Raw genomic sequence first — 14,552 nt, 5'->3', positions numbered from 1 at the left:
TGTCTCACTATGTTGCCCTGTCTGGCCTTGAACTCAGAGAGATCCCCCTGTCTTTGTCTCCCTAGTTCTGGGATTAAAGGCGTGTGTGGCTCGCCACACTATTCACCTTGTACATTTGCCCAAATCCCCTGTAACTTGTTGCCATTCACCTCCCACCCCGATGGTGGAGAGGCTTCCTGCTCCTATAAAGCTTTAAAAGGAAAGCTTTTGGGACAATACTTGTCATTTTTCAGTTTTCTCAGCTTTCTTGGCCTTCAGTGTCCTAGGAGACATACAAACATCTGTGCACACCTGTGCACACCCGTGCATCAGCACGAGTGACACCTGTGCACACCTGTGCATCAGTATGATGAGTGACACCTGTGCATTAGCAAATCAGTGACAGCTGTGCACACCTGTGCATCAGCACATGAGTGACACCTGTGCACTTGTTTCCCAGGCACTGTCCACCTTGCTTTTTGAGGGTCTCTCACTGGCCAGTTACATGAGGCAAGTCAGCCAGCAAACTCCAGGAATCTGTCTGTTTTACATCCCCAATACTGGGATTCCAAACTTGTTCCAGCACAGTTATCTTTTTAAATGTGGGGTCTGGGGACTAAACTCAGGTGTTTGTACTTGCAAGGCAAGCAGTTTACTGACTGAGCCACCTCTTCATTTCTTATTTCCTATTTTTGAGAAATGGGAAAAAAATTCAGGCAATAAAATTGAGAAAGATAGATATTTCCTGACACCTGAGTTTCTAGTAGCTGGGTTTTTTTTTTTTCTTTCTTGCTTGCACCTAGTTGGCAACTGAAAATTCAAACCATAGCTCTCAGTCTCTATGCATAATCCATGTCTATAAATAATCACATATGATTAGGTACAGAGTTTGTGTACATAAGAAAAGGTCATAAAGAAACAAAAACAACCAAAAAAAAAAACCACTTAAGGACTTTATAGCTTAAGGGCCACACAGTTGAATGCTGTAGTTTGCATTACACTGCCCTCTAGAGGTTGGTAATAATTGAAAGAAACTGAGTTTGAAATAGTTGGAGGGCAAAAGATAGTAAGAGTTATTAAGGAGTCTGAAGAGATGGTTTGGCTCTTAAGAGCACTTGCTACTGTCGAGGACCTGGGCTCAGTTTTTAATACACATAGGGCAGCTCACAACCATCTGTAACTCCAGTTCCAGGGAGTCCAAGAGACACTTTGGTATACACACACACACACACACACACACACACACACACACACACACATATATATATATATATATATATATATATATATATATATATACACATGCAGGCAAAACACCCATACACTATACACATTAAATAAACCTTTATATTGGCACGCAGCTCAGACTGGCCTCAACCTTGCTATGTAACTGAGGATGACCTTGAACTCCTGATCCTTTGACCTCCACCTCCATAGTCCTGGGATCTCAGGCATACATGCACTACCACATCCAGTTTATGGATTGCTGGGAGATTGAATCAAGCCCTTTCTGCATTCTAGGTGAACTGTAGCAACTGAGCACCTACAAAGCATTGCTAAGTTTTCAAGTCTAAAGCTGTCCCCAACTAAATGATTCAGCAAAACAATGAGTGCATCAGTCCTGGAAGGACCCTTACACTAGATATAACAACAAGTTTAAAGTGTTCTCAAGAGGCCTTTAAACATTTTAGTCAGTCCTGTGGAAACTAAAAAGAAAAGAGAAATAAAATACTTCTCAGTTTAAATTCTAACATTTAAGCTGGGCATGATGGCCCAATGCTTTAGTGCCATCACTTGGAATGAAGAAGCAAGTGGATCTCCAAGTTCAAGGTCAGCCTGGTCTACAGAGTGAGTTCCAGGACGAGGACAGACAGAAACCAGCTAGACAGCCAGACAGAAACCCTGTCTTAAAACAAAACAAACAAAAAACAAAAGCAAACAAACAAAATAAATAAATAACACCACATAATTAATAAATATAACCATGAGTCCTGATATATAAATTTTAGCCTTTTTATTTTTAAACATTTGATAAGTATGGGTGTTTTGTCTGCATGTACATCTGTGCACCATGTGCATACAGTGTACATGAAAACCAGAAGAGGGCGCTCTTATGCTATGTGCATGTCAATGGCTAAGGATGCCAGAGGTATTAGGTCCCCTGGAGCTGGATTTACAGATAGCCATGACCTACTCAACATGGATGCTGGGAACCAAACTTAAGACCTCTGCAAGAGAAATCCACACTCTTCTGATCCAACACTACAGCACCTAATTATCTACCTTTTAAAAGAGTCACTTAATCTTGGTTCCGAAAACATCTTGAGAATGATTTTAGTTATTTGGTGTTGCCACCCCACACCCCCATTTTTAGTGCTGAGGATCCAACCTAGGGCTTCATGTATGCCACTGAGCCAAATCCCAAGCTGTGAGATTTATTTTTTTAATGTGTGTGTGTGTGTGTCTATGTGTCTATGTGCATGTAGAAATCAGAGGACAACTTGGGGGGGGGGTTGGTTCACTTTCTCTGTCCACTTTGGTCATCAGGCTTGGTGGCAGGCGCTATTACCCACTGAGCTATCTTGCTGCTCCCGATTTGGGATTTAGTTTATGTATGTATGCACGTATGAATGTATTGGTAAATACTCTAGTCCAGGATGTATGGCCTATGACCTTACACCTCTGATCCTCCTGCCTCTGCCTCCCCAGCCCCGGGGTTACAGGTGTATGAATACAGCGCTGGGGACCAAACCGGGGCTTTGTACACACCAGGCAGGATCTACTATCTGAGATCCAGCTCCAGCTCCACATTTTGGTTTTCGAAGTTGTGCTCTTTCCGTCCTGTTGATATATTGATGTAGCTGGATGTAGCTAAGTGGTAGAGAGCACTTGCCCAGTGTGCACGGGCCCTGGATTTGATCTCTCTCTTAGTTAGGGTTTCTGATCCTGTGAAAAGACACCATGACAGTAGCAACTCTCATAAAGGAAAATATTTATTGGAGTTGGCTTACAGAGGTTTCGTCTGTTATCGTCACGGTGGGAAGCACGGCAGATACTTGCAGACAAGGTGCTGGAGAAGGAGCTGAGAGTTCTGCATTTTGATCTTAAGGCAGCAGAAGGAGACTGTGAGCAGCTTGTGCATATGAGACCTCAAAGTCCACCCCCACCGTGACACACTCCAACAAAGCCACACCTCCTAACAGTGTCACTCCCTGTGGTCCAAGCAAACATATGAGTGTTTGGGGTCCATTCTATTTAAACAACCACAATTACCAACTCCTTTTTGTTTGTTTGTTTCTCTGTGTAGTCCTGGCTGTCCTGGAACTCACTCTGTAGACCAGGCTGGCCTCGAACTCAGAAATCCGCCTGCCTCTGCCTCCCAAGTGCTGAGATTAAAGGCGTGGGCCATCACTGCCCTGCTCACCAACTCTTAAAACAAACAAAACAAAACAAAAAAACAAAACAAAAACCCCAGTGATTGTTAGGACAGCGTTATACTTAAAGGACTTCTGTAAGTGAATATCAGAACATCTTAACTTAAGCCAAGCATTAGTAATGCAATTCTTTAATCCCAAGGACAGCCAGGGTTACACAGAGAACCTTTCTAAAAAAAAAAAAAAAAAAAAAAAAAAAAAAAAAAAGCATTTACTTTGCTATTTTTCTTCATTCATTGTTTTCTTTCTCTTTTAGATTCCTCTGCCACCACTCTCACTCTTGCCCATGAGATCTTGTGTCTTCAATATGGAAAAAAGCCCCAAGTTCCTGAGGCACAGGGAGAGAAAGGTCCCCAGCCTCAGCCTGTCAGTGCCTAAGCTCCTGGAGCCTCTTAGCCAGCCTCTTAGCCAATCGGCTGAGTTTAGTTCATCAAAGAACCATCAAGAAGTCACGTGGGAAGGAGCCGCAGGACACACCCTCAGGGGTTCTGACTGTGCCATCTGGTCTAGAAACATGTGCACTTTCCGGAAGAGCGGAAAACACGGGGGAGTAGCAGAGAATTGGCGATCCCAGAAAACGCAAGGGTGGGATAAAACTGAAACCTCCGGCTTTGAAGACGGGCCATCTTTGTTTTCCTGTGAAAGTATCAAGGAAGACACTACTCCTACAGAGAGGGCAAGGGATAGCGGGTGCCATGTTAGTGAAATGAGAAGAGGGGGCGAGGACGCCCAATACCTTTTATCAAGAAAAAAAGAGAGTTTGACAGCCAGAGTGGTTGAGCAAACTTCAGAGGTTGAGCATCCCATTCTCGGCAAGCTCCTGGAAGCCTCGAATTCAGAAATAACCCCAGCTGAGGAGAAAGAGGTCGGGAATGAGAAAGATCCTGATTCCAAAAGCAACTCTGTACACAGAGCTGGAGCGGTGGAGCCACACGCAGTGTTGGAAGAGGTCAGTGTTCCCAAGAACATACCCAGTATGAACTCTGACGGCCCCACTGAAGAGCTCCTGGAAGGCTTTAGAGACACAGAATGGAACAGAAAAACACCAGTAGAGGAAGAAACAAATCCAGAAATGAATGGGGTGGTGTCACATACTCACATCACATTCCCTGGAGAAGGGACACGCAAGGGACCCACTAGAGCCAGACCAAACCTACGAAGGAGAAAGCACCCAGTGCAGAACAGGAATAGCTTCAACATACTTGCTCAACAAGAACGCGGCAAGCTCCAGACAAATACTCATGGAACCAAGTTGGACTCAAGGACCAAGGCCGGGAGCAGACCACCTCCTGACCTCATGGTTCCCATCCAAGCGGCCATCAAGCCCAGCATGCATAAACACAGCATAAAGACTCAGGTTTTCCCTGCTTTGGAACTTACGGACCACAGACCTCATCCGCCATCCAAGTTTCAAAGGAGGGCACCTCTGACAGAAAAAAAGTCCGCGTATCAGACCCAGAAACCTAAAAAGCAAGCATTTCCTCGAATCTGTAAAAACGCGGGCATGAAAAAGCCAGGCATTCCCCTCTCCGCTGAAACAACAGACCCGAGACTGCACTTTCTGGACTTGAAGTACAGTGACATGTTCAAAGAAATCAACTCAGCCTCCAATGGACCAGGTATCTATGAGATGTTTGGAACTCCCGTTTATAGTCACATTCGAGAGGCAGAAAGGCATGAACACAGATATTACCGTGAGCTATGTACAGCTCCATCAGGCCGATGTGTCCTTAATAAGTGCCAGTCTTCCCAAAGTGACAGATGCACCAATGGCCGGGCAAGACTTCTTCAGAAGAGATCACGCGTTAAACCCCCAAAGCCTTCGCTTGGTCTCAAGCAAAAGCACAGAGGGTTAATTTCTAAAGATAAGGGTTGCAAGGGTATGGGTAGCCACACAGAGGATAGCGTTTCAGAACCAGATTGGCAGATAAAATCTTCAGGAAATGACTTTCTGTCTTCCAAAGATGAAGGTCAACTCACATACTTGACCCCAATCCCTGAGCAGTCCCCTGAACAGAAAGAAACCCCTCCTGTCTCAGATCTATCCATTGTTGAGGAAATCTTCACTGAGGACTGTGCAAATGAAGAAGGCATTCTCAACAATGACAGTCTTACCCAAAGCCTTGAAGATCTGAAAGAGCTCGAAGGCCTGCACCCCCAGACCCCGCTCGGTCCTTCAGAAAACAGCTGGGCTGTGCTCAGTGAGAAGCGTTCAGGCAAGCATGTGTCACCAGAAAAGCACGACGTAGAACCTCCTGACAAAATAAACGATGGCCAGATGTTCACAGGTTACCTGGAGTTCGATAGCCTTTCAGATAATTCTAGAACACTGGTGAGCATTTCCAGCTTCTCTTTCCAGGAGAACCCAGAATGTGCACCTTCCCCTACAGAACAACTCTGGGCACGTTCTTTGGATCAGGATAGCTTAGAAAATAACTCCACCACATACCCAACATTTGGGAAGATTTCCCAGGAAATCCTAGACCCAGGAAAGAAGGAAGAATTGACAGACGAGTTGCTAGGTTGTCTACTTGAAGAGCTCTTAGCCCTCGAGGAGAAAGATAACAGCTCTTGCCAAATAATGACAAATGAGGCAGACGCCAAAAACCTGAATCTTGTCTTCGGTAGGAGAGGCAATACCATCGAAGAGCTGGACAGAGGGACAACAGATGTCAAACTACAGGTTGGTCTGATTAGAATCAGAGGTGCACTGGGGTTGGAAGGACCTTAGAGTCAATCTGGTTCAAAACCCTTATTTTTAATTACATGTATTTGTGTGTATGTTTGTGTGTTTGTTTGTGTGTGTGTGTGTGTGTGTGTGTGTGTGTGTGTGTGACACACACATGTGACAGGGCATATGTGTAGAAGTCAGAGGATACCTTCTGGTACCCTTACTCCTTCCACCATTTCAGCTCCTAGGATCACACTTACATCATCAGGCTTGGTGCCTCCTCCCACACAGTCACGGCTTCTCAGTCTTCCTAGTGCTGCAACCCTTCAATACAGTTCCTCATGCTGTGGTGACCCCCAATCATAAAATCACTTCATTGCTTCTTTGTAACTGTTTGTTTATCCAGCCATGGTTTCTCTGTGTAGCCCTGGCTATCTGGGAACTTACTCTGTAGACCAGGTTGGCCTCAAACTCAGAGACTGCCTGCCCTTACCTTGAGAGAGCTGGGATTAAAGGTGTGTGCCACCACCACTTGGCTCATACTTCATACCTGTAATTTTGTTATCATTATGAACTTGATGTAAATATTTGATATGCAGGAGAGCTTATATGTGCCCCTGTGGAGGCTGTGACCCACAAGTTGAAAACTGATGCTGACCTAGTCATCTTGCTTCCCCCTAAATTTTTTATTTTTCAAACAAGGAATTTTATACATGCCAAATAGTAATTTCTTCAAGATCTTATAGTTTGTTATGCAGAATTGGGATCCAGGTTCCTTGATTTCTAGGCTATGATTCTTTACTGTGCCTCTTTTCTTCTTTGAGACAAGATCTTTTGTAGCCCAGGCTGGTTTTGAACTCATTATGCAGCTGAGGATAACCTTGAACTGTCAATTTCCTGCTTCTGGCTACTTTATGTGGTGCCAGCTGAGGATGGAACCCAAGGCTGTGTGAATGCAAAGCAGGCAGTCTACCTATTGAGCTACATCCTCACGTCTCATTGTGGTCTTACTTCTGGAATTTAGCTAGTTTGATTTTCTACCTTGAGATCACCTGGAGAAAATAAATAAGGCAAAACTTAGTAAGTCAGTATTTTGTTCAATGATGACATTTTCAGTTTATGGCAGATAATTTTCAGTGATGACCAGACGGTTACAAGCAAAGCTTGGCAGTCAGCTCTAGGGCCTCACAATTGCCTTAGCAAAACAGCAAACAAACAAACAACAAACAAACCTCATGATGCTTGAAGTAAGTTTATGATTTGTGTTGGGCCACATATACTCATGTCTTCCCCAGGCTGCATGCATGCATGCAGGTGGCACATTGGGACATGAAGGCAGTAGGGTCAGAAGTTTTGAGGTCATACTTAATTTTATGGTTAGTCAGAAACCAGCCTGGGCTACCTGATATCTTGTCTCAAAAAAGAAGGAGGAAGAAGAGGAGAAAGAAAAGGAGGAGAAGGAGGAGGAAGAGGAAGAGGAAGAGATGGCAGAATTCTTGTTCTTGACTCCACAACAAACCAGAGTTTAATGATAATTTTTTTTCTCATTTTCCCAGAGATGTATTAATGGATTCCGGATATATGATGAGGAAAATTTTCTTACCTCAAATGAAAAGAAGACACTTTCTGACAAGAGTTTAAAACATGAAGAGGCTATATTCTGGACCAAGGGTGAGATCCTTGGGAGAGGAGCCTATGGCACAGTAAGTCAGCCTTGAACCCCTCAATGCTAGAATTCTTCACCTGACCTGGCCCCTCTCTTCCCTACTGCCTGTACTTAGAACATTTGCAGCTGGAAGCCACAGAAAAACCCAAACTTGCTTCAGGGGGAGTATGTTTCTTGCTTTATGTATTTGAAAGGTGTGGCGATGATTTGATGTTGGCCCACAAGGTTTTAGAGACTTAACCATTTCTTCACGATCTGCTGCTGTCTCCCAGGCCTGCCCTGGTCCCTACTCTCCAGCAGTGATCCTTTGTGCTAATCTCTCATCACTCCAAGTCCATGCCCTGGGTGCGGTGATTCACATGGTAATCCTAGCACTCCAGAGATAGAGACAGAAGGGTCAGGAGTCCAAGATCATCTTCAGCTATGAGACTCTAAGAAGCAAGAGAAGGGCTGGAGCGATAGCTCATCAGTTCAAAGTATTTCCTGCTCTTCCAGAGGACCTAAGGTGCATTTCCTGCCTCCATCCACACTGGGCAGCCCATAACTCCCTATAACTCCAGCTCTAGGTGACCCAATACCCTCTCCTGACCAGACATATATGCAGAGATACATCTAGATAAGATACATACATAATGATATAAATAAAAATTAAAAAAACAAAACCAAAAATTTCAGGCAGGGTCTTACTATGTAGCTCTCTGGCTGACCTGGAACTGTGTAGACCAAGTTCTCTTTAAACTGACAAATCTCCCTGCTTCTGCCTCCCCTATGCTGAGATAAAGGCAGGTGACAAGATGTCCAGCTTTAAAAAAAAAAAAAAAAAGACAAGGAAAAAAAAAGTACAACTTATCTAAAAATAGATGACTGAGGAATGATGAAAGCAGAATTTGTATTAATCTAATCATGCGACTATAACTCAGTGTGTCATCTACTCGGCAAGCTTGCTGGTCGCCATCTTGGCTCCCTGGAATGCAGAACTAAGCTTAACTATGTGTCATTCAGCTAGGGATGAAATGAGTTAGAGGACAAAAAAGTGTCTGGGAAGTGAAGGAAAAACACTTGAACATGTGATTTTCATCTAAATGTAATTGCTTTGCATCGGCTTGTTTGTAGGTATACTGTGGGCTCACCAGCCTGGGGCAGCTAATAGCTGTAAAGCAGGTGGCCTTGGATACGTCTGATAAACTCGCTACTGAGAAAGAATACCGGAAACTGCAGGAGGAAGTGGATTTGCTGAAGGCACTGAAGCATGTAAACATAGTGGCTTATCTAGGGACATGCTTGGAGGAGAACACTTTGAGCATCTTCATGGAATTTGTCCCTGGTGGTTCCATCTCTAGTATAATCAACCGCTTTGGGCCACTGCCTGAGATGGTGTTCTGTAAATACACAAGACAGATCCTGCAAGGTGTGGCTTATCTCCATGACAACTGTGTGGTACATCGAGATATCAAAGGGAACAACGTCATGCTCATGCCAACTGGAATAATAAAGCTGATTGACTTTGGCTGTGCCAAGCGTTTGGCCTGGGCAGGCTTAAATGGTACCCACAGCGACATGCTCAAGTCCATGCGTGGGACTCCATACTGGATGGCTCCTGAGGTCATCAATGAGTCTGGCTATGGAAGGAAATCAGATATATGGAGTATTGGCTGCACCGTGTTCGAGATGGCCACAGGGAAGCCTCCTCTGGCTTCCATGGATAGGATGGCAGCCATGTTTTACATTGGAGCCCACAGAGGCCTAATGCCTCCTCTACCTGACCGATTCTCAGAACCTGCTGTAGACTTTGTGCGTTTGTGCCTGACCAGGTAAGAAAGCCAAAGGAGAAGATACCTAGAGTCCCAAAGTAGCTATTCCCTTTAGAGTCTATGGCCCATTCAAAGTTCTGTTTCAGGGGCTGGGGATGTAGATAAATTGGCAGAGTGCTTGCCCAGAATGCTCAAAGCCCTGGTTCAATCTCCATATGGCATAAATTGGGCATGCTGGATGCCTGCAGCTTCAGCACTCAGGAGGTGGAGGTAGAAGGATCAGAAGTTCAAGGCCAGCATGGGATGCAAGAAATCCTGTCTCAACAGACACACCCAAAGAGTATAAATACCCACTGTTAAATGTCTTTTAAACTCTGAATAATGGTGATGATGATGATGATAATGATAATAGTAATAATGTGGGGGTTCTCTATGTAGCCCTGGCTGTCCTTGAACTCAAGAGATCTGCCTGTCTGTGCATCAAGAGTGCTGGGACCAAAGGTAAGCGCCTCCACTGCCCAGCTTAAACTCTCAAGTCTTTATTTATTTATTTATTTTTAAAGATTTACTTATTTCATGCATGTGAATACACTGTTGCTGTCTTCAGACATACCAGAAGAGGGCATCAGATTCCATTACAGATGGTTGTGAGCCACCATGTGGTTGCTGGGAATTGAACTCAGGACCTCTGGAAGAGCAGTCCGTGCTCTTAACTGCTGAGCCATCTCTCCAGCCCTAAACTCTCAATTCTTAGGAAGTGTTATTACATTTACCTGTGTTGGCGGTGAGGGATGGACGTGCACATATAGAGGCCAGAGGATAAATTATAAGAGCTGGTTCTTTCCTTCCACCAGGTGAGCTCTGGGGATTGAACTCAGGTTGTCAGGCTTGGCAGCAAGCACCTTTACTGTTGAGCATTTTCTTGCTTGTCCAAATTTAAAAGTGAATAAAATGCCAACCAAAAAACTTATTGCATGGTACCCATGAGGGTGTGAATTTTTAACTATATGTAATTACACTTTAAACTGACCGAATAAAAATATAGAAGAAAAGTCAGGCCTAACTAGGAATGGTGGAATATATTTGTAATCTCAGCACTCAAGAGGCAAAGATTATAGGTCCAGACAGGGCTACATAGAAAATTCCACACTAGCCTGGGCTACTTGGCAAAATCCTGTCTCAAAATAACCAAGATTAAAAAAACAAAAAGTTGGGACTTGTTTTTAATTGTAAAAGCTACCACATTTTTTTTTTAAAGCTAGATATTAGCTGGGCAGTGGTGGCACATACTTATAATCCCAGCATTCAGGAGGCAGAGGCAGGTGGATCTCTAAGTTCTAGACCAGCCTGGACTACAGAGTGAGTTTCAGGACAGCCAGTGTTACAGAAAACTGTCTTGAAAAACAAACAAACAAACAAACAAAAAACCCCAAACACACACACACACACACACACACACACACACACACACTCACACACATACTCACACAGCCATGCACATACACATGCATGCACACCCCTAAAAGATAGGTATTTAATCCTTCCAATGAGTTAGGGTTTGTTTTTTAAAGAACTTAAAATTGAGACAAGGTCTTCTGTAGCCCACAATGGTCTCAAGTTTTTCAATTTCATACTTAGCCAAGGATAACCTTGAATTTCTGATATTCTTGGTTCCACCTAAATACTGGATTACAGGGGAGCACAGCCAGGTCCAAATTACACAGTACTTGGATCTTGTGTATGTTAGACAGGCACGTCACCCACCTACCCACAGCCCCAGTCTATAGGCATCATTATTAATTCCCACTTCACAGATGAGCAAAGTTTGGGCCACTTGTTTCAGGCTATAGTTAAAAACTGGAGTTGGGGCTCAAGCCAGTCCATTGGACTGTCACAGTTGTGCCATCTTTATTTTAATTAATCAGCACGCGTGTGCACGAGAATTATTGTTCTTTGCAAGAGCAGCAAGCGATCCCAATTACTGAACTGAAGCATCTCTTCAGCCCCGTGCCTCCGTCTTTACCGTCTATGTCAGAGTCAAGTGGATCTTGGCAGCGGTCATGTCACTGTGTGCTGCTTTTAATCTGTTGTCTTCCTCTTAGGGACCAGCATGAGAGACCGTCTGCTCTCCAGCTCCTGAAACACTCCTTCCTGAAGAGAAGCCAGTGAGCACACACCAACTTCCCGCTTCAAACCCCCAACTCCCTGCTTTGCTGTGGGGAATGATGGTTAAGGGATTTGCTTTCCTACTGTAAATCCAACCTAGCCCTATTTAACCAGATTCTGCAGCATTATTGGAAAGTTCTAGTTATGTACTGACCTTAAATTTCAGGCAGACTGCCTATATGCATGAGAAGAACAATTTCATAATATTAAGAAACCTACCAAAACCCCCATTCCAGTGTTACAATTTTGATTGCTCAAAAATTATCTCTACTGATTACTAGACTTCTTTTAGGGTTTTGTTTGTTTGTTTGTTTGGTTTTTTTTGTTTTTTTGTTTTTAGACAGAATCTCATACATAGCCCTGGCTGTCCTGGAATTCCCTGATGTAGACGAGGTTAGCCTTGAACTCACAGAGATTTGCCTGCCTCTACCTCGGAGTGCTGAAAAATAAAGGCGTGAGCCACTATACCAGCTTAGTTTCTTTAAGTTTAAAATAAATAGTACACATTTTGCCTGGTAATATGCTTATTTGTGTGTCTGTGTATGTGCTTGTGTGTGTGTGTGTGTGTGTGTGCACATGTGTAAATCAAAGGTTGACTTTGGTGTCTTCCTCTGTTGTCTACTTTATTTTTTGAGGCAGGATCTCTCACTGGATCTGGCGCTCGCCCATTGGATAGGCTGGAGAGCAAACTTAGGGTGATCGTGGCTCCAGTCTCTACGTTCCTAGTGATTTTTTTCTTTTTGATTTTTAAAAAAATATATATGAATGCACTGTAGTTATCTTCATATACAGCAGAAGAGGGCATCAGATCCCATTACAGATGGTTGTGAGCCACCATGTGGTTGCTGGGAATTGAACGCAGGACCTCTGGAAGAGCAGTCAGTGCTTTTAACCACCACTGAGCCATCCCTCCCTTAGTGATTAAATATATATATCTTTAATGTGTACCTGAGTGTATGCATGTGCACCATGTGAGTGCAGGTGTCCACAGAGGTCAGAAGATGATGTCAGATTCGATGAAACTGGAGCAGGTAGTTGTGAGCCACCTGATGTGTGTGTCAGGAACCTTGTAAGAGCAGTACATGCTATTAACTCTGTCAAACCACCCTCCAGCTCTGCCCCAGTGATTTTCAACATGGTTTTGGAGGAGGGTGGGGATGGCTGAATTCAGGCCTCAAGCTTGTTCAGCAAGCATTTTAACCACTGAATTAACCCTCCAGTCACCGATGAATTAATTAATTCTTGCAAAAGAAGTCTGGAAGGAAGTTGAGAAGGTAGGGTGAGAGATTCCAGAGGATGCTGACTGTGATAACCAACCTGGCAGAAATGTGTGTGTGGTGTGTTTGTGAGTGCACATGAGCGTATCCTCGACACTTTTGTGGTCAGGCTTTGGAGCAATGAAGCTCAAGAACTTGGAATTTGTCCAGGAATCTCAAGGAGCTAAGGGGCGCCTTGCATTCTTTCTGACACAGAAGTCTTCAGGAAGCTGGGATCTTCACTGCCCGCTTTTCTGAGTTCTAGTTTTTAAAAAATGTAACTTTTGGGTTGGAGAAATGGCTCAGAACTAAAGAGTACTTTTATATAGGTAAAAAAAAAAAAAATCAGTATTTAAGGAAAAAAAAAACCACTAATTTTTCTTTTGCATCTCTGTATTTTCCTTTTCATTTTGTTTGGTTTTTGGTTTGAGATAGGGTTTCTCTGGGTAGCCTTGGCTGTATTACCTAGAACTTGCTCTTTTGACCAGGCTGGCCTCAAACTCAGAGATTTCCCTCCCTCTGCCTCCGCAGTGCTGGAATTAAAGGCTATGTGACACTGCCTGGCTTGTAGTTTTTAACACACTTTCCTTGATGCTTTCACATGATGGTTTCTCTGAAGACCCCCGTACTGGCTAGTTTTATGTCAACTTAATACAAGCTAGAGTCACCAACAGAGAGGGAATCTCACTAAGAGAATGCCTCATGTGTGCTGGCTGGTTTTGTGTGTGAACTTGACACAAGCTGGACTTATCAGGAGCCTCCTTTGAGGACATGCCTTCATGAGATCCAGCTGTAAGGCATTTTCTCAATTAGTGATCAAGGCGGGAGGGCCCACTGTGGGTGGTGCCATCCCTGGGCTGGTAGTCTTGGGTTCTATAAGAAAGCCAGCTGAGCAAGGCAGGGGAAGCAAGTCAGTAAGTAACATTCCTCCATGGTCTCTGCATCAGCTCCTGCTTCCTGCTTGAGTTCCAGTCCTGACTTCCTTTGGTGATGAACAGCAACAACGAAGTGTAAGCTGAATAAATCCTTTCCTCCCCAACTTGCTTCTTGGTCGTGATGTTTTGTGCAGGAATAGAAACCGTGACTAACACACTCTAAGATTGGTCTGTAGGCAAGTCTGTGTGTAATGCTTTTCCTTAGTGATTGACATGGGAGGCTGAGGGAGACAGTAAGCAGCTCCCTGTATCAGCAGCTGCCTCCAGGTTCTTACCCCGTTTGAGTTCCTGTCCTGACTTCTTCAGTGAAGGACTATCACAGAGCAGTATGAGCTGACATTTTATGTAGTGGTGTTTATCACAGTAATAGAAATTGTGACAAACCTACCTGGTTTTTCTACAGTGGCTTGCCCACCTCCCAGTGACGTAGAAGGCCTCACCTTCTTTTGCCAACTCCCTCCTCCCACCAGCTGCTGAGATTTACCACGTGCTTGCCCTGCTGTTTTTCTTTAGATTGTCTTAATTTTTTTCAAATACTTTTAACTATTTAAGGGCTGGTCATAAACCCCAGCCCCGTTTTGACAGTTGCTCTTATGTAGAGTCAGGTTACTCACTGGAAGAACTAGCTAAGTCACAGCTAGGAGGACAAGAACCAGATCTGCTGGAGGGAGCCAGAATAGCACGTACGCTTGTT

General features: G+C 44.0%; 1 protein-coding gene across 4 annotated transcripts in view; it reads left to right on the top strand.

The window, feature by feature from the left end:
* Nucleotides 1-13,933, top strand: part of Map3k19 (mitogen-activated protein kinase kinase kinase 19) — a 40,512-nt gene extending 26,579 nt beyond the window's left edge. For 2 of the 4 annotated variants that reach the window (XM_076941081.1, XM_034513600.2), the window contains 4 exons: nucleotides 3,670-6,096; nucleotides 7,641-7,787; nucleotides 8,864-9,561; nucleotides 11,604-12,186. In XM_076941081.1, the coding sequence (XP_076797196.1) occupies nucleotides 3,670-6,096; nucleotides 7,641-7,787; nucleotides 8,864-9,561; nucleotides 11,604-11,670 (3,339 nt within the window). In that variant the 3' untranslated portion in view covers nucleotides 11,671-12,186. Of the gene's footprint in view, nucleotides 1-3,669; nucleotides 6,097-7,640; nucleotides 7,788-8,863; nucleotides 9,562-9,939; nucleotides 10,003-11,603; nucleotides 12,187-13,870 lie in introns of those variants that run through there. The other 2 variants (XM_076941080.1, XM_076941079.1) reach the window with 2 other exon arrangements.
* The last annotated feature ends 619 nt before the right edge of the window (nucleotides 13,934-14,552 follow it).

This window comes from Arvicanthis niloticus, chromosome 10 (genome assembly GCF_011762505.2).
Source record: "Arvicanthis niloticus isolate mArvNil1 chromosome 10, mArvNil1.pat.X, whole genome shotgun sequence".
Lineage (NCBI taxonomy): Eukaryota > Metazoa > Chordata > Mammalia > Rodentia > Muridae > Arvicanthis > Arvicanthis niloticus.
This window is presented reverse-complemented; position numbering and strand designations above follow the sequence as displayed.